This window comes from Drosophila pseudoobscura, chromosome 3, assembly GCF_009870125.1.
Source record: "Drosophila pseudoobscura strain MV-25-SWS-2005 chromosome 3, UCI_Dpse_MV25, whole genome shotgun sequence".
NCBI lineage: Eukaryota > Metazoa > Arthropoda > Insecta > Diptera > Drosophilidae > Drosophila > Drosophila pseudoobscura.
Genome location: NC_046680.1, coordinates 22155624 through 22179133, shown reverse-complemented (window position 1 = coordinate 22179133; position 23510 = coordinate 22155624). Strand labels below are relative to the sequence as shown.

The 23510-nt window shown below is 46.0% G+C and overlaps 1 protein-coding gene and 1 pseudogene across 1 annotated transcript; one reads left to right on the top strand and one right to left on the bottom strand.

Moving 5' to 3' along the window:
* Positions 1-3411: 3411 nt before the first annotated feature.
* On the bottom strand, positions 3412-3991 carry LOC26532007 (uncharacterized; annotated as a pseudogene).
* A 3607-nt stretch (positions 3992-7598) lies between these two features.
* On the top strand, positions 7599-15266 carry betaTub60D (beta-Tubulin at 60D). The gene is made up of 4 exons (XM_001361956.5): positions 7599-7927; positions 12829-12937; positions 13001-13245; positions 13309-15266. The coding sequence occupies exons 1-4, from the start codon at positions 7871-7873 to the stop codon at positions 14260-14262; spliced, it is 1365 nt and encodes a 454-aa protein (XP_001361993.1). The 5' UTR covers positions 7599-7870; the 3' UTR covers positions 14263-15266.
* The last annotated feature ends 8244 nt before the right edge of the window (positions 15267-23510 follow it).

Here is a 23510-nt window from a genome sequence, read left to right as displayed (position 1 = left end):
ATTAACGCCATTTCCGCTCGCTGGCGGCAGCTGCGACTCCGTTGCCCGTCGTCTAAGATAAACGATGTGCAAAATCCATACAAAACAACGGTTCCGGCAACAGCAACAGCAGGAACAACAAAGAACCGTTGTGGCAACCGCAGGCAGCGCTTTGCTGCAACGCAACGCAGCGTCGTCGTCGTCGTCGACGGCCACCAATATCGATGTCGATGGCAATGGCGAAAAAGTTGTGGCAGGCAATCATAAAAAACGAAGAAATGGCAAACAAAGCTGAGCACCATTTCACCCCAAAGGCGGGAGGAATGGGTGGGTGCAGCATGGCTGCACTTTGAGTGTGGCAAGAATGTTAAACGAGGTAAAAGGTAATAAGGTAAGGGAAACGAAACCTTTTCCCCGATCTAAATATAATTTACAAGATGCTGCATCTTAATTGGTATGGGTTTTCCATCCGCCAGATATAGATATATTTCCGTTCGCAATCAACAATGTGTGGCAGGTCTCTCTCTCTCTCCCTCTCTCTCTCTCTATTTTTCTACCAAAACTGCTCATAAAGTTGCACCAGTAGCAGCAGCTGCCAAGCGCCCCTTTTCCTTCCTCTCATTTCCGTTTTTCGCGACGCCATCGTCGATGTCATAAACAAAATGGCAGTTGTGGGCGCAGAGTGCATGAATACTGCTGCTATTCGTACGTTCGCATAGCTAATAACAATAAAACCAACAACGACAGCAACTGAAACAGCAGCTGCAGGGCCGCTAGCAGATGGTTACTGCTGTTGTTGCAACTTCGCGTGCAACGGCCCTGCGTAAGTGGGAAAATTAAAAAATTTTCAATAATTTTTTCGAAATGTTCGACGAACATCGTGAGGCACTGACTTCCATTGTTCCGCCTTGGTCTTGGCCTTCCTTTGGGTTCCTTTTTGGGCTCATTTGAAAAGCTTTTCGGTGGAAGGACACAGGAGGCAAGGCAAGGCCAACCAAGCCCAGGCAGGGGAATGGCGATGGCGATGGCGACGGTGGCACAGCTGCCATTGGAATTTCAAAGCTATTAAAACGCTGCCAGTGGAGCTACTACCAAACGGGCACCAATGTTTCTGCTGGCTTCCGTCTGTTGTACACTTACAGAAAAAGGGGTATGGCTAAATGAATATTTATTACTTGTTGCTAGGTATTATTTATTTCATTTAGTTTTCTATACTTGTTGGCTACGTTCAGGCAGCGATGATTAAGGATCAGCATGTGCTATTATCTAAAATTTAATCAAATATTATTTAGGGTAACATCGATTCGACTATGCTCCGAGTTCATAGTCTCTTCTCGTGTTTCTGCTCCTGGCCGAATCGGTTTGGCTTGCCTCGCTTTTGCTTGTATGCATTTGGGCTTAAAGGTTTTGCTTGCTTTTGTTTTTATGTTTCATGCTGCCACTGCCACTGCCACCCGCACAGCACGGCCCCTCTCTCGACCATCAACGCTCGACCCCCGACTCCACGCCACGTGGTCCTTGGCGAGCGATGTCAGTTCGTGCTAATTACATTGCACCTGTGCATGACGTTTGATGTTGCCCTGTCGGGCTTCCAATGTGCATGTGTCGGTGTGTGTTTAGTTTGTTTGGTTTTGGCCTTTTTGGGATCCTGGAAAAGCTGCAGTAGGAGCAGGAGCAGGAGCAGCAGCAGCAGAAGGCAGCAAAAATTAATTAAAACCCAACGTGCGGCGGCAATGCAATTAAATTCGATTTGGTCCGTCCGGGCATTCGACTGCCGACTTCCGCCTGGCAACTGAAGACTCAGACTTGGTGCTCTGCTGGACGGCTGCTGTTGACATCATTTAATACAACAATACGCCAGAATTATATTTCATACACAAACACACACACACACACACACACACACACACACACACACACACACCTACAGCAAAAACTTCACACAATGCAGTTTCCAATCCCTGCCATGCCCCTGCCTCTGCCCCTGCCACTTCTACTCCTGCAGCAGGCTTTGTTTTGTTGGGTTTTTTGTTTGTTCGGCAGCTGTTGGCTGATCTGCCTATTTGGTGTGCCTCACTCTCTCTCTCTCTCTCTCTTCGTGGCACACTCCCACACTTCCTTGCCCCATCTCTGCTTGTGTGACCTGCTGCTGCTTGTGGCAGCAGCTTACCGTGTGTGTTGGTGTGGTGCTTTCCTCGCTACTTCTCTGGTTGCCTGGCTGCTTGGCTGCCTCACTGCCTGGCTGCCTCGTTGATTCGTGGCACCTTTTGGATTTGACAGTTTTGTAATTAACTGCAGTCAGCATGTGCGGCATTGGCAGGCAGGCAGTGCAATGCCAGCCAACACCGTCAGCGGCAGAGCAGCAATCAGCAAAAATGTGCTGCATGCTTTCGGGCTCTTGATTGAACAAATTGGCGATTGCCGAACGCCGCGAAGATTTTGGCATTCCGAAACGCAATTAGCTTTTCCTGCTTTTCAAAACTTTTCCCCCTACCACTGCCAGTGCCCCTGCCGCCGCCACTCCGCATTCATTTCATATTTAAGACCAACTTCAGTTCCATTCGAAATGGGAGCTGGATACTTAGTACGTGTGGGGTGGGGAGGGAAGCCTGCAGCAGCTGCTCAGATTGGGGGGGTACGTACTGCATCAGTGGACAGGACACAGGACACAGCACACACGTGGGCCTGGCTAAGCCTTGGACCAATCTCTCGCTCTCTCCCCTCTCTCTGGGCTGCTCTCGGGCAGCTGCTGCCGCTGCTGTTGTTTTTTATGGGCCGAAGCCACCTCGCCGACCGCCTTTATGCGCCCGCATATTAAACAATTATTGCCAAATGGCAAGCGACAGCTGCGTTCTGTCGCCAATGTCGTTAGTGTGGGCAGCAGCAGCGGCAGTGGCATTGGCAGCAGCAATCGGGCATCGCCTGGATGGATAGCAGGAGGCCTATGCGATGGCCAGAGAGTGCTCGGTGTTTTGTGCCCTTCGTTTTTTGTTTAACGGAGTACCAAAGCAGGACATGGGCCGAGCCAGGCCAGGCCTGGCCAGGCACGACCAGGCCCGGCTCTCGGCTATTCCTTTTTTTTTTCTTTTCGCGTTTCAGCGTCTGCTGCAATTTATGTGTATAAATGACAAAAGTACCGTTATTTATGACCAGCAACCGCAACGCAATTTGGCAACACTTGTTGGCCAATTGGCAAAAATGTGAAGGCGCCACAGAACGATATATAGAGAGAGAGAGATGGATAGAGGGGGGGAAACGAAATCAGCTGAGCGAAACAGAGCCTTCTCTCTCAGCCAATACTTACAATGTACCACAGACACAGACATATAGTCGGATCCAATCAAATATATTATCTAATGTAAGAAAGGCAGGAGACAAGGGCCAAAGGATCCGCTCTCAATGATGGAGTTTTCTATGCCCTCTAGCTTAATCCTAAAAGTATGCTATGAAAATTAACATCAACCTGTACTCCTTTACCTTTTCAACTCTTCTCAAATTCTGCTCCAAATGCTTATCTGTCGAAACAGTCCGTACTCCACTCCAGGGTATACGTTTAAGACCAGCCTTGCTTGACATCGGACATTTTTGTGCCGCTCTGTGCGAAATTTGAATTTTTATTGCTGATCGATGCCTGCACCACATTATATGGCACGGCCACCTCTCGTTTCACCTCCCTCCCCCCACCCCCTCATCTAAAATTATGCGTATTAAGGTCGTTTGGGGGGTAGTATCTGTGCGGGCTGATAGCTTGTTGCTGACATAAATTTGCCACTGCTGCTCCTGCTGCTTCTGCGGCCACTCTGTTGCGGGGGATGCTGTCTGTGCTCTGTGTAAATGTGGCAACTGCTTTGGAAGCCCTCGGTGCCTCGCTGCCTTGCTGCCTCTCAGCCTCGATGGAAGCTGCCACAATATTGACTTGACCCTTCTGTTCTGTTGTCGCGCCTTTTATTATGCTAATATTTTTAGGGCATTGTCAAGATTTATTGAAATTGCTGCGGCTCGAATCGTCCATAAACGCTGGAAATATCTGCCAGATTGCCGCGTGGCAACAAGGTGCAAGCACTTACTGCCCACCCCGCCCCTCACGGGTAATATCAGCCATCGCCCACATGGCGTATACGTGATTGCGGAAAGGAGTTGGTTAGATGGGATACGCGGGCGGGAGACAGGGTGGTGACAATTAAATTGTCATTTCGTAGTTGAAACGCTTGTTGCTGGCTCTTGTCTCGCCTCGTGTTGCATAACTGGCAACGTTTTTGCAATTAAAACAACTAATTGGCAAGCAAAAACTATTGGCCAGAAGCAGCGCTGCAGCATGTGTTGCAGAAAAGCAGAGCTGAAGGCTGAAGGAGGGGCATCATAAAAAAGTATGAGAAAAATTAGTTGCATAAATTTTCAGCTAAAAGTTCCTGACATTTGAGGTAAAGGCTGAAAAGGAGAAGCAAAAAGATTGAATGAATATATGTTTTCCTTAAAATCACTCTTTAAGATTCTGTAGTGCCACAAACGGCAGGTTTTCCTCTGTGATAAAAGCGTCTTAGGGCATGCCACACGTGTTATTTGGAAAGCTCAGAGCTCACAGCTCAAAGAGAAAGAGAGAGAGTGAGATCCAATCCCCTTCTGCGGCACACCTGTTTGTGCCCTTCTCGGTGTGCCCTTAAGCCTCAGGCTTTTGCCCAGAAACGAAGCATTGCCAATTCTTTGCAGGATACAATAGGGTGTGGGGTTGGGGTTACGATTTTACAACAATATTATTTTTCCATCAACAACATCAGCAAAAATCAATCAAATTCAATTAAAATGCAGCCAAAGGATACAAAAATCAGCCGCACAACGGCTAGAAAAACGTGAAAACCAAAAAGCAATTATGCAAAATTAATTTCATTTCAAAATGAGATAGAACAAAACGAGATTGTCAGTGGCAGAAATGCAAAAATGATAATTACAAATATGTACATAGTTAAAATGGCCAAAAAAGGGAGGCAGGAGAAGTTGGAAAATAAATTAAACACTCATTCCACTCTTCGCTGGCCAAATCAATCAAACATGCAGTCGTGGGCGGGGCAGCATCAGAATCCTCTATGTAAACATGCTAATAACAGTTGCAATTACACATCCGCACATACGAGTGTATACGAGTATGGTTATAGGATAAATACTACTATGGTAATGCGCAACAACAATAATATCAGAAATAGTGACAATGATTGCAACAATTTTTCTGTTTACACATGATGTATGCACATACACACATATGTATGTACATTTGAATCTAGATACATTGGGGGCGTATAATTTTTGCTAAAATATATTTTTGTATTCTCGTTTTTGTAGGCCCTGGATCCTTTTTGTGCGTGCGTGTGTGTGTGTGTGTGGCTCTTACATTTACACAAGTGCAAAAATTCCCAAAGCACAAATCCTAAAAAAACATTTGTTACTTTTTGTTAGGGTTTCCCAGGAATGAGGAGGATTCCCCCCTCCCCACAGACCCACACACACAATACCATTGATGCAGGCCAAAGCAGTCAAGTGGCAATGGTGGGCTTTATAAGAATACAGGGATGTGCGTGTTGACATAGGCGTAGCCCTACCCTTGGAGGGGGATGGGAAACAGCTTTAAAGCTTACCCTGAAAAAGCAACCAACCCAAAATTTCTCTATTATTGTTTGAAAACTTTAAGATAGTTTCTTAGAAACGGAATACATTTCTTTTGAAAAAGGGAAACAGAAAATGTTTTTGTTCGGGGGGAATTTGTAAAGCAAAACTATTACATTCACAACAAATAAGAACTCCAGAAAAGTATAGTCCCCATGTGAAGAGAATCCTAACCATAAAACAGGTCGCAAGATTTCGCATCCACCTGCGGATATTACTTGCTGAAGTGATTTATCTCCAAAAGTCATTTCAAATGCAGTTCATTCACATTCATTCCGCCCATTCATTGCCCAATTAGAATTCTAATCAATTTTCCATTTCCTTCAAAAAAAGACCCCTTGCTGACTACGCCTGTTCCAAAAAAAATGTGCACCGCTCTCCTGCTCCCGTTTGACCAGCCAAAAATGTCACCAAATATACATATGTACATACATACATACTTATTTGTTGTCCTGGAAAAGTTTGTACTGCTCTGTTGGGTCCTGCTGTATTCTGGTGAGGCCATGTCCTTTGTGTGGTTGTCGCCATAGCCACATTGATCGTTTAGATTGTAGTTCTCGTGTCGGCTCTGAAAGCAAACAACATTTTATCTATTCAGAGTCGTAAATTTGAGATTATTTTGTGGCATATTTAAATTTAGCAAGCAAGAGGCTGTGGGGCAAGAACAGAAGAGCGGTAAAGGAGAGTCAGTCGTAAGTGATGTCTGCTTGCTGCCATGCCTTCGAAATTAAAGTGAATTTTGCGGTTTGACTGCCTCGGATGGAAATAGGAATAGAAGGCCTGGCAAAGGCACTTGAGGAGTGCGCAGTGCAGTCTTCCCCATTCCCCTTAGCCACTATGCCCTCCAACTTTTCACTCTACTTAAGCTGTGTGCTCTTGCTCTTTCAACTTGAATGCAATTTGAAAGTAAAACGACTACAAATTGTCTTGCTGGGGCATTGATTGATTTCCCAAGAAAATGGAAAATAGACGCCGCCGAGCTGCGAGCCACCAGCAGCAACAGCAGCAGCAGCAGTAGAATAAGTGTTAGCAGAAGAGGAAGATCTAGAGGTCCGACTATAAATACATCTCTCCTTTTCCGAATGCATTAGGAGTACAAAAATGAAAGGAAAAACACATGTATGAAGACGGACGAAACATTTCTAATGACTGCGGTGACACTTTTGTGGAAGCGTATGCACACACGCACACACACAGCTAGAGTCACTCTGACGCATATACACATATACAATTACACAGATATACAGAGATACACAGATACAGAGATACAGAGGAATAGCTGAGAAGAGGAGTTGCATACCTGTGCATTCTGGCTGATAAAATTAGAACGTGAAAGTCGCTGCAGTTGACAGCATAAAAATGTGTGAACTTAGGAACAGGAAAACGACTGCGGGGTGCCAGACAGACATCTTAATATATACACAGATAAGATACACAAGGAGATGTACGAGTATACATAGATACTCCTGTGCCTGGCATGCAGATCAGATGCAGATACAGAGAAAAAGCGTATTGCGAATTGGGAATGAATATTGAAGCCAAACGAAATGATAGACTTGGACCTTAAACTTTCCAATTAAGATTTAACCTGCAGGAAACTGATATTTTCCACTTATTTAGTGGAACGACTCTCTGAAAGCCATAAAGTTAGTTAATATCGACTCATCCCTAGAGTTATGGACTCCCTTCCCTCTTCCCCGCCACATCGATTATAAATAGCCGACTCATAATATTCTTGTTGGCCTGTCGTGTTCGTGCGATTAAAGCTGCCACAATAAAAAGCTACAGGCAGCTCCAGGCCGCTGCTGCTGCGTGCGTGAGTTGACTGCTGCCCCTCGCAGTCATGGTGGCTTGTGTCTGTGTCTGTGCCTGTGTGCGTCTGTGTGCCGCGCCTCTGTAAACTCTGTGTGTTTCTGTGTGAGTGATCTTCCCTCTCGCTTGCCTGAAGTCGACGGTCGACAGCCAGAACCATCGTCGACTTCGGCCAGCCGCCGTCTGTGGATCAGTTGAGTTTTGTGCGTTGTGCGGTAAAGTTGCCAAACCAGAGCATCCAGAGCAACGCCAGTGCAACAGTGCAACACCAGTGCAAGCAGAGAGCAAAGGAACAGCAGACAGCAGACAGCAGTGTGCATCCTTCAGAGACATCGCAGCTCAGCAGATTCAGCTCCAGGCTCACAGGCTCCCCAATCGCATTTGTTAGCCACAGCAACAAGTCCCCCACCCACCCAGTCGGAAAATGAGAGAAATTGTCCATCTGCAGGCCGGCCAGTGCGGCAACCAAATTGGCGCTAAGGTAAGCCTCATTATTTTTTTTATTTTCCTCTGCTTTGGCTCTGTTTCTCGTTGTTGCTGTTGTTTTTGTTGCTGCTGGCCAATTCGATTCGATTGTTAATTTATGCACAATGACCGAAAACGTTTTTCAATGAGTTTCCAAAATGATCAGGCTGGGACCCAGTGCGCCGTCTCCGCCTTTTTCAGCGCATTCAGCAATTAAAGCGAAAGAAAATTAACAAAAAGCCAGACTTCAAATAAAATGCAAAGTGCAACAAAAAGTTATCAAGTAAAGAAATGTATTTCGACTTTGTACGGCACTCCACATGCCCTTTCTAAATGGTCAGAGAACGGGTTGGGCGGGCTGCAGTTCCAGAAAAGTGATTCATTGTGAACCCATTGTCGACATCCAGGGAGGCCCAGGAACAGGGACGAGGAGGCGGAGGCCGAGGAGAATTATGGCATGTTGATGTAAGGCGCAAATCGGCAAGAAAAGTGCCAGGGAACCGTTTTTGAGATTTCTTTTTTGAGCTCTGCCCCTGCCACTCTGCCACTGACTTTGGTGGCAAAGGGAAATCTGTTGAATTATCATTGCGGTGAAATCTTTTCGCTTTGCTTGAGCTTCCTTCCCCCACTTACTACGGAAGAAACCGCAAAAAAACTGCAATATAAATAAGCATGGACAGTACTGAGCAGAAAATACTACAAATTATATTGGTTGGAAAGCTGAATTGATAGAATGAGATCAGTTTTAAGGTGTTTCCAGAGACCCCAATGAGTCACAAAGGTTCCAGCAGGTTCTCAAACCTCATTCATGGGCAGATCGTTTGCAAAAGCAAACCGGAAAAGCTCTGTAAAAGCAAATAAATAATGCAGTCCAATTTCCGATTTGCCTTAAAGCCTTTACTGCACATGCGAGTATGTACTATATACCCTATGGTCCACTCAATCGACATGCCCCAAAACACGAGCCTCAGCAGTGTGCAAAGTGCATCGCATCGAATCCAAGACCCTGGTGGCAGAGCAGCAGCAGCCTCCCGCTCTGCCACCCGCTAAAGGAGACTGCCAGGTAACCGGCTTGCCACAAAACTCTTTGATTTTTGGCAATACCAGTTTTTGTACTCTTGTTTTTTGTGCATTTTTGCTTGAGGCATTGACAAGTGGGTCCCCGTTGAGTGGATTTTTCTGTGGAATCAATGTCAATGCTTAGCGTCTCCGTCCTCGTCTCCGTCAGCGCCTCCGTCTGGGGCTTTGATTAATTTCCAGTTCCAGATACTTACTGCAATGTGTGTCACGTTTGGAAACAGCCAACTATTGCTGATAACATTATTAGCAAATTAAAGTATGGCTAAACAGAAAATAAAAGATAAGCGGCCTAGGCCCCACATCATCATCATCACTTGTTGTGACTCAATTTAGGAGCGAATGTGGGGGGCAGAGCGGCATCGAGAGGCAGATTCGGATTCAAAGTCAGCAAAGAACGGCGGCAGCGTCAATTTAAAAGTAAATTTCGCCTGCCTTTTGTGCTTCTTGGAATTTCGGCAATAGTAATGGTTTTATGGAGCAGTATACAATATTCCGCTGTACACACGCTTAAGCAGATACAGGCAGACAGACACACGGAGAGACTCGTACGAGTACGAGTACGAGGCGACTACGATGAGCAGGCGACTTGGTAATTTGAGGAGCGAACCCCCTCGTAATGTGAGACCCCACAACAAGAAGAATGAAGAGGTCGGCCCGAAGAAAAACAGCCGCAAGAACAGCTGAGTGGACATTAAAACACTCAAAAATGTGACAGGCAGCGCTCTCTGCCTACAGATGCGAATGCTTTTGGCCAAAGGAAAACCTCACAAGTGCGAAGGAAGTGAGTCACCCTTTGGGGTATACTGTTACAGGATATCGGGGCTGCATACCAATTCCGAATTGGTTCTCCGTTTCCGTTTTTAGCACATGATACGACGATAAATGCATATTAATTGTAAGCCCAGATTATATTGAATTCAAGAGGGAGAAAGAGACTGCAACTGATTGCTAGAGTCAATAAACCCATTCGCTTTTTCTTTCTTATCGCCTCTCTTTTTGACACCCCACAGCAGCTGGAGAAAAGACAAATGCCCCAAGATCGGTTGTGCCCCCTTCCTTCAATCAAAAGAATTCCTCTTGATGCCAAATGTTTTGTATCTGGTGGCAATACTTCTCTGTCTTTTTGCATACGTATATTTCTTTCTTTTGAAAGAACTTGCAGAAGAGGCATTACGAGTACTCGTACAGTCCGGGAAGTCAGTGATCCTCTGGAGGGAGGGGGGCTAGGGAGAGATTGGATGGAGCTTCTGCTTCAGACTGGCTCCAAGTTCATGCCCGACTGATTTTCTCTTTAAGAGCCAGAAAGACAACTAGAAATGGGAGAGACGGAGGGGTCTGAATCTGCAGCAGTGCAGCAGTGCAGCCGTGGAGGAGTCGAGTCTTTGGCTACTTCATGGCGGCTTCCAGACATGCAACACTTAATGAGGGCGTCTCAATTGCCCGTCGCCAGATGATCGCATGCAAGAGGCGTGGCAGGCGCGGTAGGCGCGGCGGGCGGGTCGGGCGGGCTTGGGGCCAGGCGGGGAGCGGAGGGGAGCGAATAGGAGTTGCAACTGCAACAGTTGCCATGCAGCAGAGCTTTCGAAATTAATTACAAAAGAAAATTTATAGACTTTGTGAGGAGGGGAGGGGGACGTGAACAGCGGCATGAACAACGAAATTTTTAGAACAGATGTCGAGATGGGGAAAATCTACGAAAACGAGGAACACCTTTCAACTTAAATTAATAATTAAAGTATACATACAATACAATGTTAAAAACGCAATTGGATTCCTGATCTGTTCAGGAACTTCCCTTTCCAAGCTGAATTCTTTTCCACTGAGGATACAATCCCAACCTCAGCATCGATACATCTATAATTACAATCTAACTGTATGCCACATTTACAGCTCCAAGCCCCACCACTCTCACGATCCACTGCAGTTAACATTTACCGAAAAAAGGCAATTTTCCGGCAAGACCATTATCATCAAAAGGAAAAATCCGAAATGAAAAATTGGTTGAATGTAAAAGTAAAGCGATCAGCGATTGTCGGGCAAGAAGTGGAAGTGGAAGTGAGTGGAAAGACTGAGCTAGAGAGAGATGAAAAACGACTTTTCACTTCAACAGTTTTGTGTGCTAATTTAGTTTTCATATTCGTTGTTGTGTGGCTTTCCTCTGCCGGCCGTCCATCCGTCCATCCGTCCGTTCGGCCTTATATAGTGAGCTTTATTGTTGCGGCCCCAGCCATGGTTTAGCTCCATAATTGCAGCGGCCACACTCCAATTAAATTTGATGATCTTGCTAAGATTGCAGTTGCTTGAGATTCATTTTTCTGTAGATGTTGCTGCTCTTAGTTTCTTTCCTTCTCATTCATTTTTAAACAAACAACGAAATGCAGACGCCATGGGCAGAGCCAACAAGAACCAGCACCAGTCCACCAGTACCTCAGTCCCCAGTCCCCAGTCCCCAGTCCCTGTCTTGTTTATAGTCTCACCCGTCAAGTTCAAGTGCTAAAGGGAAATATCTCAGACATCGGGTTGGGGAATCGCTAACATTTTTATTATTTCCTCTGGACTTTTGGGGTATGGTATCCAAGAGATCGAGACTCTGGGCTGTTGCCAGGTCAGGCCGGCTACGTCTCGCTCCACTGGAGCCCCGTGGACGAGCCCGAAAATAGTCCAGCTCTACACCATTCGACTCCCCAATTCGATTCCCCCATTCGATTCCCCAATTTGAGAGGCTAATGTGTAACTAACTCTGGCAGCAATTCCCCAATTCGGCTCTGTTAAACGCAGCAAGACTATTGCAGAGCATTTCCTCAATAAATCTACTGGATACAGAATGATATACTTAATTTATAGCAATTCAATCCGGGGCCCCGTCTAATGATGTTGTCGCCATGCCCAGCCCCACCCCTGGCCCCTGCCTTATGCTTCTTCTGCCTCTGCCTCGTGTTGGGTCGTTGGCCTGCAGAAGATTCACAGCCAGAAGATTCTATATATCGTGTATGAGTCAGCAGTCCCAGTCGCAGCCGGAGTCGTGGCCTCTCTGTCGGTCCCATCCCATCCCACGGGCTGAACTATTTTTAAATGCATTTTTCGCTGCCTAAGGTTGCACCCCAGGAGCGATGCGACTCTGCTTGGAAATTTCGTCCCATACGTCGAGAGGGAAACTATACGTACCATATTTTTTACTGGCCCGGACGTATCTATCTTTTAAATTTAGCACTAAATCGGGGCATGTCCCGAGCGTCCATAACTGACGGCTCGGTTTGAAAAACTAAACATAAATTTATTTTCCCATTTTTTCATTTTTATTTTTTTGTTTCGTTTTTTGGGCAATCTGTCTCACTTTTGATGCCACAGGGCCCCATATATGGACTTTCCAAATGTACGAGTATATTTTTTTGAAAACCTCAAACTTTATGGGCTGCGGCTGCGCCTTGTTGTTTGTCACATTGTCACATCGGAGGAGGCAAAAACAGACATTTTTAGAATTGTTTTCTTTTCCCCGTTATTGTTGTTGGCGTTACTGTGGCTGTTGTTTTTTCGGGCGGTCTCTGCGGCCGCCGCCATATGTCAAGCGGTCTCAGGCCCAACATGAACTCTGACACGGCTGGGTAGGCACAATTATTCAATTTGATAAACTACTCGAGAAGCATACTAGCACTTTGTGTGTGGTGTGTGCTAAAATATCTGGCGATTGCCAAGTGCTTAATAAATAGTGGATGTCGGCTTTGGTCCATAAAGACATCTTGGTGGTCTCTTGGCTGGGAGATAAGACTGGGATATAATAAAGATGCGGGAGGCCGGAAGTACTCATATCTGAATGCCGTCCATTTCCTTTCTTTTCAGTTCTGGGAGGTTATTTCGGAGGAGCACGGCATTGACGCAAATGGCATCTATGTGGGCGACAGTGATCTGCAGTTGGAGCGTATCAGCGTCTACTACAACGAGGCATCAGGTAAGACGACGCCACCTCCACCCAAACAGCTCTCGTTTTATAATATCTAATGTATCTGTGCAGCTGTGACGCGCTCGTCGGGTGGCAAATATGTGCCACGTGCCATCCTGTTGGATCTGGAGCCGGGCACCATGGAGTCGGTGCGCTCTGGACCCTACGGCCAGCTCTTCCGTCCAGACAACTTTGTGTTTGGGCAGTCGGGCGCCGGCAACAACTGGGCCAAGGGTCACTACACGGAGGGTGCCGAACTGGTGGACAATGTCCTGGATGTGGTGCGCAAGGAGTGCGAGAACTGCGACTGCCTGCAGGTGAGTGCGGAACACCCCGAGCCGAAGCGAACAGAAATGTAACCCAACTCCAACGATCCACAGGGCTTCCAGCTGACCCACTCGCTGGGCGGCGGAACCGGCTCCGGCATGGGAACGCTGCTCATTTCGAAGATACGAGAGGAGTATCCGGACCGCATCATGAACACGTACTCGGTGGTGCCCTCGCCGAAGGTGTCCGACACGGTGGTGGAGCCCTACAACGCCACCCTGTCGATACACCAACTGGTAGAGAACACAGACGAGACGTACTGCATCGACAACGAGGCCCTGTACGACATCTGCTTCAGGACTCTGAAGGTATCGAATCCCAGCTACGGGGACCTCAATCACCTGGTCTCGCTCACAATGTCCGGGGTGACCACCTGCCTGCGCTTCCCCGGTCAGCTGAACGCCGATCTCCGCAAGCTGGCTGTCAACATGGTTCCATTCCCGCGTCTGCACTTCTTCATGCCTGGATTCGCGCCGCTCACCTCGCGTGGCTCGCAGCAGTACCGCGCCCTGTCCGTCCCGGAGCTTACCCAACAGATGTTCGACGCCAAGAACATGATGGCCGCCTGTGATCCACGCCATGGCCGCTACCTCACCGTGGCTGCCGTCTTCCGGGGCCGCATGTCCATGAAGGAGGTGGACGAGCAGATGCTGGCGGTGCAGAACAAGAACAGCTCGTACTTCGTCGAGTGGATACCGAATAACGTGAAGACGGCCGTGTGCGACATCCCGCCCAAGGGCCTAAAGATGTCGTCGACCTTCATTGGCAACACCACGGCCATCCAGGAGCTCTTCAAGCGCATCTCCGAGCAGTTCTCGGCCATGTTCCGACGCAAGGCGTTCTTGCATTGGTACACCGGCGAGGGCATGGACGAGATGGAGTTCACCGAGGCGGAGAGCAACATGAACGATCTGGTCTCCGAGTACCAGCAATACCAGGAGGCAACGGCCGACGACGAGTTCGATCCCGATGTTAACCAGGAGGAGGTCGAGGGCGATTGTATTTAATGGTGTGGCCAGAGGAATGAGGTGCGTGCGTGAGGGGGAGCGCGTGTTTCTGCGCGGCATGCGGCAACAGCTGTCTGCCAAGCACTGCAGCATTCTCTGAAAACAGTTCACAAACACACTCACACACGAATAAACAATCACCACTACTGACACACAGCACAGCACACAGATACACACACACACAAACACACACAGAGACAGACAAACATACAGACAGTCAGACAGGAAAGGTCAAGCGTAGTTAGAACATCAAACGGAAATGTTCCAAAGCTCTAGCTCTTCCTCCTACCATCTACCTACCATCTCACTCACCCCTGCCCCTGTGTTATTCTAACTCTCACTCTTGCTCTATCTATCTCTTTCTATATCTGTAATTCATGCTCATCTCTTACCCTCTTCTCATCTTCATCATCTTTCATCTAAACCTCTCCTCTACGCTACACTTTACGCTACACCAGAGGCACGTCTATCGCATTTCTCGCAGCCATTTTCATCCACTTTCCATTCAAAAGTCCCCGAATTTTTCTTCTCATTCAAACGTTTCATTCATTTAGGGCACAAAGAAACAAAATCAATCTCCCATTTTTATTATATACCTATTTATATGCAACTCTAGCAAACCCAAAATAAGCATCTAGTATTTTGAAATAAAAAAAAAAACGAATTTACACGAAATTCTCGAGAAATGTCCACAAAAAATTTGCACTCAAGACTGATGAAAACAGTTTGGCAATACATGTATATCTAAACGATATATAAACGATATGATATGAAATGAAATGAACTAAGCTCATCCAAAGATAATCAAACACTCTCAAGAGATCAGATCGTACTCGTAACGAAGGCAATTTCTCAAATCATCCGCAATTGTATTTACATAATCTTAGGGCACAAATTAATTAACATTTGTATTCGTGTGCAAAATCGTTCTTTAGTAGTTTTACATACATACAAACATGAATGAAAAACAATTTTACCCAAATAAATAAACTAATGATGGCAAACATTTTTGATAAATAATAAATAGAATTTGTTTAAAATTACAAAAAGGGTTTCCCTCTATTATATCGTGGTTTCTAGGCTCTAACGTTTCTAAAGTTTTGAAATGCGGTTACTTTTGAATAGTACCACAAACATCCGCAGTCTAAATTCAAAACAGGGGCGACACTGTGCCATTTCCTTACATTAGCCGCGATATCAACCAGCTTTTTTTGTTTGGTTTGTGTATTCGCTACTGGTGCCACTATGCAATACGATAGTACTATCGATATGTCTATCGAAAGCAGGTTGTATTTTGGCGGCTATTCAAATTCAAAGCCGATTGTATCTATTTAAATGAAAAGTTTATTGATTTGGCTGCTGAACGCTGGGTGTGAATGCTTTGATATAGAATAATTGGTCAAATATATATTGATATAGAATATGCGTAAATCTAATATGAATATATAACTTTTATAGCCTCTCCAGCGAAAAGTCGGTTAATTGTTGGTCAAATTCTGTCAATGAAAACCCAGTAATCTTTTAGATGTATTTACGCTTAGGAAAAGTTCCGTAATGTGAATAATATATGCATAAGTGGCCGAGTAGATTTCCTCAAACAAAAGCCAATCTTTCAGCCGCAATCTTCTCCATCTAAGAATCTACTTGACTTGACTTGTCACAAAATACGAACAAAAAGCTCGGCTGCCAGACGGAGTATCTTCAGCGAATCTCACAGTCGCACAGACCTTTCCATTAACTGACTCTAGACCTCATATGCCGCAAATTCTGTGGAATTAAAAGACATTAAATGACTTCCAGCGGTCTCGTGACACAAACGAACAAAAATCACCGAACAAAAAAGAAAAAAAAATGAGAAAACACAAAACAAAAACAAAAGTCGGCTAAGAACAAACATAGTACTACACACACAATACCTACGTATACGGAACAAGACGCATGAGAGAGAACCAGTTTTTTATCGAGAGATCCGGAGCCGGCCGGCTTTCTGTATGACTTTCCGTATGAGAGCTGGCTGAGAATGAGAACCTTTCGGAGCCGGCAACAACAGTACAACACGTTCTTCCGTCTGCGACTTTTGAGTGACCGACAGGCTAAAGTGCGTTTAACCGTTAGTTATGTCACACTGCATACTGAGACGGAAGCCAACCATCTGAGGGTAGGTCAAAGGAAAGGTTATGCAGAGCGGAAGTGCTTCGACTTTGGCTGAGAATGCGCACAGCGCCCGAACCCAAACGAGAAATTGGGCCAAAATCGGCATCAATCTGTAGCAATTACACGTACAAATGCAGCAGCAACAGCAGCAGCAGCAGCAGCAGTAACGTCAAGAAGAAATAGGCAAATGGAAAAGCAATAAAAAGTTACCAACTTACACTCATTTGGCGCCGTCATCGTCATCCAAAAAGCCAGTCCAACCAAAGGAGGCCCCAGAGATGCAAGAAAACACGAAGCGAGGCAGTGATTGACCCAGTTTTCCAAGACGACAACAGCGCCAACAACAGCAACAACCAACAAGCAACGAACGACCGCGCCGAGGCAACAACCTACCTACGTGTACGTGCCCCCAGTATCCACAGCCACAGTCACAGCCACAGCGTACTCGGGTACCGTACCTTACCTTACCGATCCTCCTCACTCAGCATTGACTGACTCTGAAGCTCGGGAGCTGGGGAGCTCGGGCTGTAGCTGGAGCTGGCTTTTGGGGGAAGTGCAATGTACTCGCCGAGCGACGACCGAAAGAAACAGACAAAAATCAAATAAAAAATCTTGTTTTTTCTGCAAGTTGCCGATTCTTCAGAAAGCTGAAAACGAAACTTGCTTGAGAAGATTGTGGTGGGGAGAGCTGGTGCTGCAAGGGGCAGTGGCAGGGGCATGGTGCTAGAGGCACATGCAAACAACACGTCAATGCACTCTATGGTAGCCACCGCAAACGCCTCGACTAGTTTAGATTGGACTTAGACAACAACGTTGACTAGACCCGATCTACGCTCTGTCGCTGGGCTGACTCTGCTGCGGCTGCTGCTGCTTTTGCTTTTTGATTTTCTGCCATCAATTTTCATTTTTGTGTGTGTTTGTGTGTGTCTCTGTGTTTTTTCTTTTATTTTCGCTGTTGTCTTTTGTGGTTTTCAGACAAACACGAGTAGAACAACAATAACAAGACAAATTGCAGCTAGGAAAATCCACTGAGACCCACACACATGCGCGCCGCATCACTTGGTCATTGATGCGACCGCACCGAAAAAATAACCAAGCTCCAAGCCCCCCCCATCACATGTTAGCAGACGTTCACTTGCGGCGTTGCCAAGTTTCTCTTCTCGGCGGCCAAGTCGAAGTCGAGTGCCGCCGTGTGGCAGACAAGTGCTTAATAGAGTGCAGCGGAAGTGCTTCAGGTGGAGTCTCAGGTGGGTTGGGCCTGGGCCTGGGCTCTGACTAAGCGGCGTTGCCGGATTTCGGCCCGTCAAGTTTTTAATAACCCCAAGAACCCTCGAAGCTGTCGTAGATAAAGGATTTTGTTTCAGTGCATGCAAATTAATGGAATGGAGTGAATCGGAAACCAAACAAACACTAGTCAAGGACGTAACAAGTCCCCTCCCCATTGGGCTAGTGCCTGTTTACAAGAAGTAATTTATTCAAATATGTGAAATGGAATTCCGAATTCCGAATTCCGAATTGTGAGCAAAACGTTATGTTCCTTCTGGTAAATTCTAGTTATTCTGCAGCTTCTACCTTGCGCGTTTTAAAATATATACAGTGATCCACTCATAAATATGCACCATGCCCATGTCTATATCTATTTTGTTTATCAGCCGAAAGGTTCAATCTATGCCATGCCGATGGCAGCCACAGCCACAGCCAGAGATAAGTCCAAGGAAAGAACTCGACTCCTACTTGCTTCCTTTTACGCGGCAGCGGCGGTCTCATTGAAATGCGCATTCATTGTTCGGTGGGGGTTTTGTTCATCCATATCTATATATCTATGTATCTATTCGGCAGAGCAATCAATCAGCGGCAGCGGCAACAGTGCATTGAGCTGCAATCAAATTAGCATTTGCATCAAATCGCATTGCAAATGGAGGAGACGACGCAACGCAGCACAGGCGCAGAAGGTGCTGTGCTACCGTGCTGACGATTGGGATTGGGGGGAGCGATTGGAGTAGAGTATGTCCTATTTGCCTCGACGAGAACTGGACATTTAATTCAATTTGCAATGGTTATTAGCACCTCGCAGTTGCCTACTTACTGCAGCTACCTGTGGCAACACTCATTAGACAAATTGCCCGGCTCCGATGTGATTTGATTGATTTGCAGCAATGCCAATTACAACAAATGGCCAAACCAGCAACAGTATCTCCACTTGCGGCTACTCACTCGCAGTTTTGTAATGCTTTGTCGCCTGTCCAGCAGAAACTGGAGCACGCTGGAATACTGCCTGCCTTTCCTGGGAATACCTTACACATATAGATATAAGTACGTACATTCATCTGTACATCTGTATTTAGTACTCGTAAAACATGAAAATGTGCCAGCCATAACGGCACACGACGACGGAGTACTTTGTGGCTTCCGAATTACTACTAAATTACGGGATAACTGTACAGCGACAGAGACAGCGACGTGCGTTATACAAATGTCAACGGTTAATAAACCCCTGGTCAGCCGAAAACCAAAAGCCGCCCGAAAGACCAGTCCAGACACTCCATCCATCCATCCATCCATCCAGACACCGGACAGCAGACGAACATTACGAGCATTATGGACAGATTCCACGAATTGGCATGCGATAAAAAAAAAGAAGACACCACCAGACAGATATTTACTGTAGTAATCCGGTTCCAAAGGAATCGACTGCTACAATGGAAGAACATAGTAAATTGTGATTATCCTGGATCCCCAGTGATGCCCCAGACCCCCCAAAGATGATTTTTGATCTAAGAAGACCTCCTTAACATTATACATAGGTTCTTCAGCTTATTGGTAATCTATATCGGACCTATGCCGATGCCAATTAGGAATTTCGAACTACAGTTTATGCTGGCAATCGATGCACTTAATCTGTAACCACTGTATGAGCCATAGCATAAATGTACAGAGTGACTGCCCCGCCTGCCACTTGATTCCAAAGTTAATTAACACACAATCAACACAGACTACTCACACCTGTAAAACCTGCGACTAACTTGGCTAAAAGAAAAGGAGAGACAACAGAAAGAGCTTGGCAATAATCGCAAAAACATACGAAATTAGCTATACGACGGCGTCGGCACTTCAATGCGCGAGAATGCACCGAAATTAGCCAAAATAACAACAGCGGCAGTGGCAGCAAACAGCAACAACAAATAAATAAAAGAGAAGAAGAAGAAATACTCAAGAAAAACTAAAGAAAAACAGAAATTAAAGTTGTAAGATTACAACAGTAGCGTAGAGCAGAGCTTTACATACGAGTGTGTGTGTGTGTGGCAGAGTCACTGCGAGTACGAGTACGTGTACGAGGCATGCCATGTGAACCAATTTGTGGCATCAATCTCAGGCGTGATGTGAAATTATCCAGCCCATGGCAGGCAGACAACAACCCACTAAGTGAATCGCGGGAATAGTTAGCTCCCCTTGCCACAAACAACCTACAAGTATATAAGTTTCCAGCTTCTATAAGTTATTCTGCTTAGATAACGCTAGGAACCACAACACACTACAGCTTGACTCCATCAATTGTTCGGCCAAGCCATTTGGGAGTTGGTGATGATTGTGTAAGTATTTTTGAGGAGTATCTTGGTGGATATTAAAAGCAGCTCATTCACTGTTGATCAACTCACCCAATGCCGACTCAGCTGTCGCATTATTCCTGAAGACGGATCCTGCAGTCATTCAGAACTTCCCTTCAGTCTAGCTTTGGGTAACAGACTCCATTTGATCCCCTGATTTATGATTCATTCAAAGCCCACTCTGGGGCTCAAAGTTTCGGTGCATCTTTGTACGTAAAGTGGCCGACGCTTGACAATCGGAGCCACCACCACACCACGTTCATGAGCTCACGTACGAGTATCTCCCGCCTTTGATTGTTGAATGTTGAATGCTCTCGTGGTTGTTGCTGTTGTCACTTTGTGGCCTTTGTCCTAAACTACAAACATTTGACATTTTCATCAAGCTTAACTGCCTGTAAAGAGCCCGGCCAGGCCAGCGAGCGCTCTCTTTTTCCTTCCATGATTTAATGTGTTCCCTTCTCAGTCAACAGCTAACACACAACGACAAAAACAACAACAACAACAACATCTAAAACAACCACAACATTAAGTTAAGCCAAATATGTTAACCACGATCACATGACTCTTGGCTTATATTATTTTATGTCATATGTAAAAATGTCTGCATTCGATGATGATGCGGATTTCTGTCGCTGTTTCTTAACGGAACGGCTGTATATTAAGAGTTCCAAAGTCTAGCAAAGAACTGAATCAGATGGATACATTAAAAAGGAACATCCAGCCTGAACTATTGGTTCTTTTTGAGTACCGGGTATTCAAAGACGGTGTGAACGTTCACTAAGCGGTATGTTTCGTAGTTATAAGATAGCTATAGGTAGGGTTACGTTTTAAATATATATTTCGCTTAGCCCAATGCTAGCTTTTCTAGAACCGAGGATCTTGAAAAAATTAGTATTTTAGTATAGCATCGTTTGATGCTCATCATTTTGATTTCGAGCAGTTTTTTCAGCTTTAATAACACTATCATCCTAACCATTCTTTCAGTGCTTGACTCAGCGACTCGGCGTTTCTCGAATATTTCCGCCAGGTGAACCGAATCCGTTTAGAGCATTTTGGTGTCAGATTTGTGATATCTTAATCTTCAGACGAAATGGTTTTTGACAACTTTTCACACGCAGCCAACACAAAAAGGTGGTGATTTTTTGTTTGTTACCGCAAATGATAAAAGCCTTTTGAATGCAAAAAATAAAATACAAGGAGCATTGTTTAGTAACTTTCTTGTCCGCTGAAGAGGACGGAAATATATAAAAAAAAAAAACAAAGCCAAAGCCAGAGCCAGAGCCAGCGCCAGAGCCAGCGCACAAAACTCGAATTTGGGTCAAACATTATTCAAATACAGCGACGCACAACTGAATGAATGAATAGTGAGAGTGAGACGGAGGGTCCGGACGATCCGTTGAGCAGCCAAGCAACCAGTCAGCCACTCGGCCATTCGGCCATTTAGCGCCGTTTGCCGTACCGCTATGAAAATGCATAAAGCGCGCGCTCGAGCTTCAGTCCGAGTCCAAGTCCGAGTCCAAGCCGGAGCCCGATTCCAAGTCCAAGCCCGAGCCCGAACCTGAAGCCGAGCTCTTAAGTCGGTCGCTCCAGCCAAGCTGTTGACCATTTGGCTGCGGCACGTCGTAAGAGTGCTCGATGATATAACCAGGCCCGGGCCAAAAGCGCTAAACAAAACAAAACCTAGCTACTAGCAAATATGTATGCCAAACGGGGGATGGGATGGCAGCTGGGGAGTAGCGGGAGCGGGACCTGAGCGGGACCGCGGCGGGAGTGGGCTCGAGTGGAGTGGAATGGCATGGTATGGTATGGTATGGCTTGGAATGGGGGAGAGCTCGCATACCGTGGGCCGGCTGACAGACTGACTTACTGACTTAGTGGCGACTAGAGATGAAAGCGATTCCGTGCCGTGAGGAGGCCGTCAGGTGGGTCGTGATTAACGAGAAAGCAGTTGGAATATCACGATAAGAAAAATAAGCTATGGGAGGAATCAAATCTATGCAAACCACTTCCAGCGCGTAGCTTTCTTTGGCGATTCTCAAAGGAACATCTCTTCTATACGGATCTCCACAGCTCTGTTGCCTTATGGATTTCAAAGACTCGCAATTCTTACGATGCCTCCTGTCCGTGCTCCTCCGAGGCGCACGTGCCCATCTCGAGGAGGCGACTGGGACTGTGCTGACTCGGGTTGTCTTGGAGTATCTTCGCAGGCTTTCGCAATCGCCTGCTGCTGCTGCTGCTGGATTCGCTGTGTGTTTTTTGCAGCGCTTCGTTGATTTCTGCAGCTTAGCCGCTCGTCCAGCGCTATATTGGTCTGTGGGGGCTTCTTTTGGGGCTGCAGTTCTGCCCACTCATAGACACACACAAAATTTGTTTGGCCTAATCACGGGCCTGTAATCTTCAACGCGCTTTCTTGTTTGGGTGTGGTTTGGCCGGGTCGGCGGGCCTCTCCCTCTCCCGAACCGGTTGCATTGCTGAGCTCTGTCTTTGGCTCTCTATGGTCTTTGGCTGGTCAATAAAATCCTATATGCTCCTCCCCGCAATCACATTTCTGACCGGCCGAAAGAGTATTTGGCCCAAAGGCTCTGCATCTGGCTTCTCCCTCACCTCGGCACCCCTTTCGCTTTGCGTTTGGACGAGTAATTGCCTTGTCACGATTCTGATTTTGTCTTCCATCCGCAGTACCGGGGTGCTGGGCTGTTCGGCTGCTTGGCTGCTGGGGGATCACTTTGATTCCCTTTGTATTGCCGTTGACATATTTATCTATTTGTGTTTCTCCTGCTGCTGCTGATGCTGCTGCTGCTGGAGGTTTTGTCTTTTGGGGGCACATCAATTTATGAGTCTTTCAAAGGTAAACAGTCGCCGAACGTGCGCTAATTTTCACATTAAAATTGATTTTGATTTTTTTGGGAATCTTTGCTGTGATTTTGAATCGTATATTGCCATAGGGACTTGCGGTTATGCAATATTTGGTCTGAACCGTCGATGTCTTAGGGAATGCATTGACTGTGAAAGTGAAGAGGCGGACTTGGCGTTTGTGTGATATTTTCAATACAATGAAATAGAAGGGGATTACAATGGAGAAGGGGCTCCACAAACGAGGGGGGAACTGCTATTAGTTTATGGAGATATCTACAATCATTATCCACACAGTTATGCGATCTTTTTTGATTTATGTATCAAAAAACCATTAAAAAATATATAAAATAATAGTTGTTCGATGTTTGGAAAGGGCTATGCCACCCAAAAGTGAATTTGGTAGAAATTTTTCTCCTTTCATATTTTATTTTCCACCATTTTGCAACGAAAACCACAACAGCGACGGCGACGTGAGTTTAATTTGTGCCTCGATTTTTGAGTGCTGTTATTTATTTATTTATATTTATATTTACAGTGCTGCGTGCATAATTTTCCCTAAATTATAATTCATTTGGTCTCTGCCGATCGGTCTTCTGCTTGCCACTGCCACTGCTGCTGCGCTGTCTCTGCCTC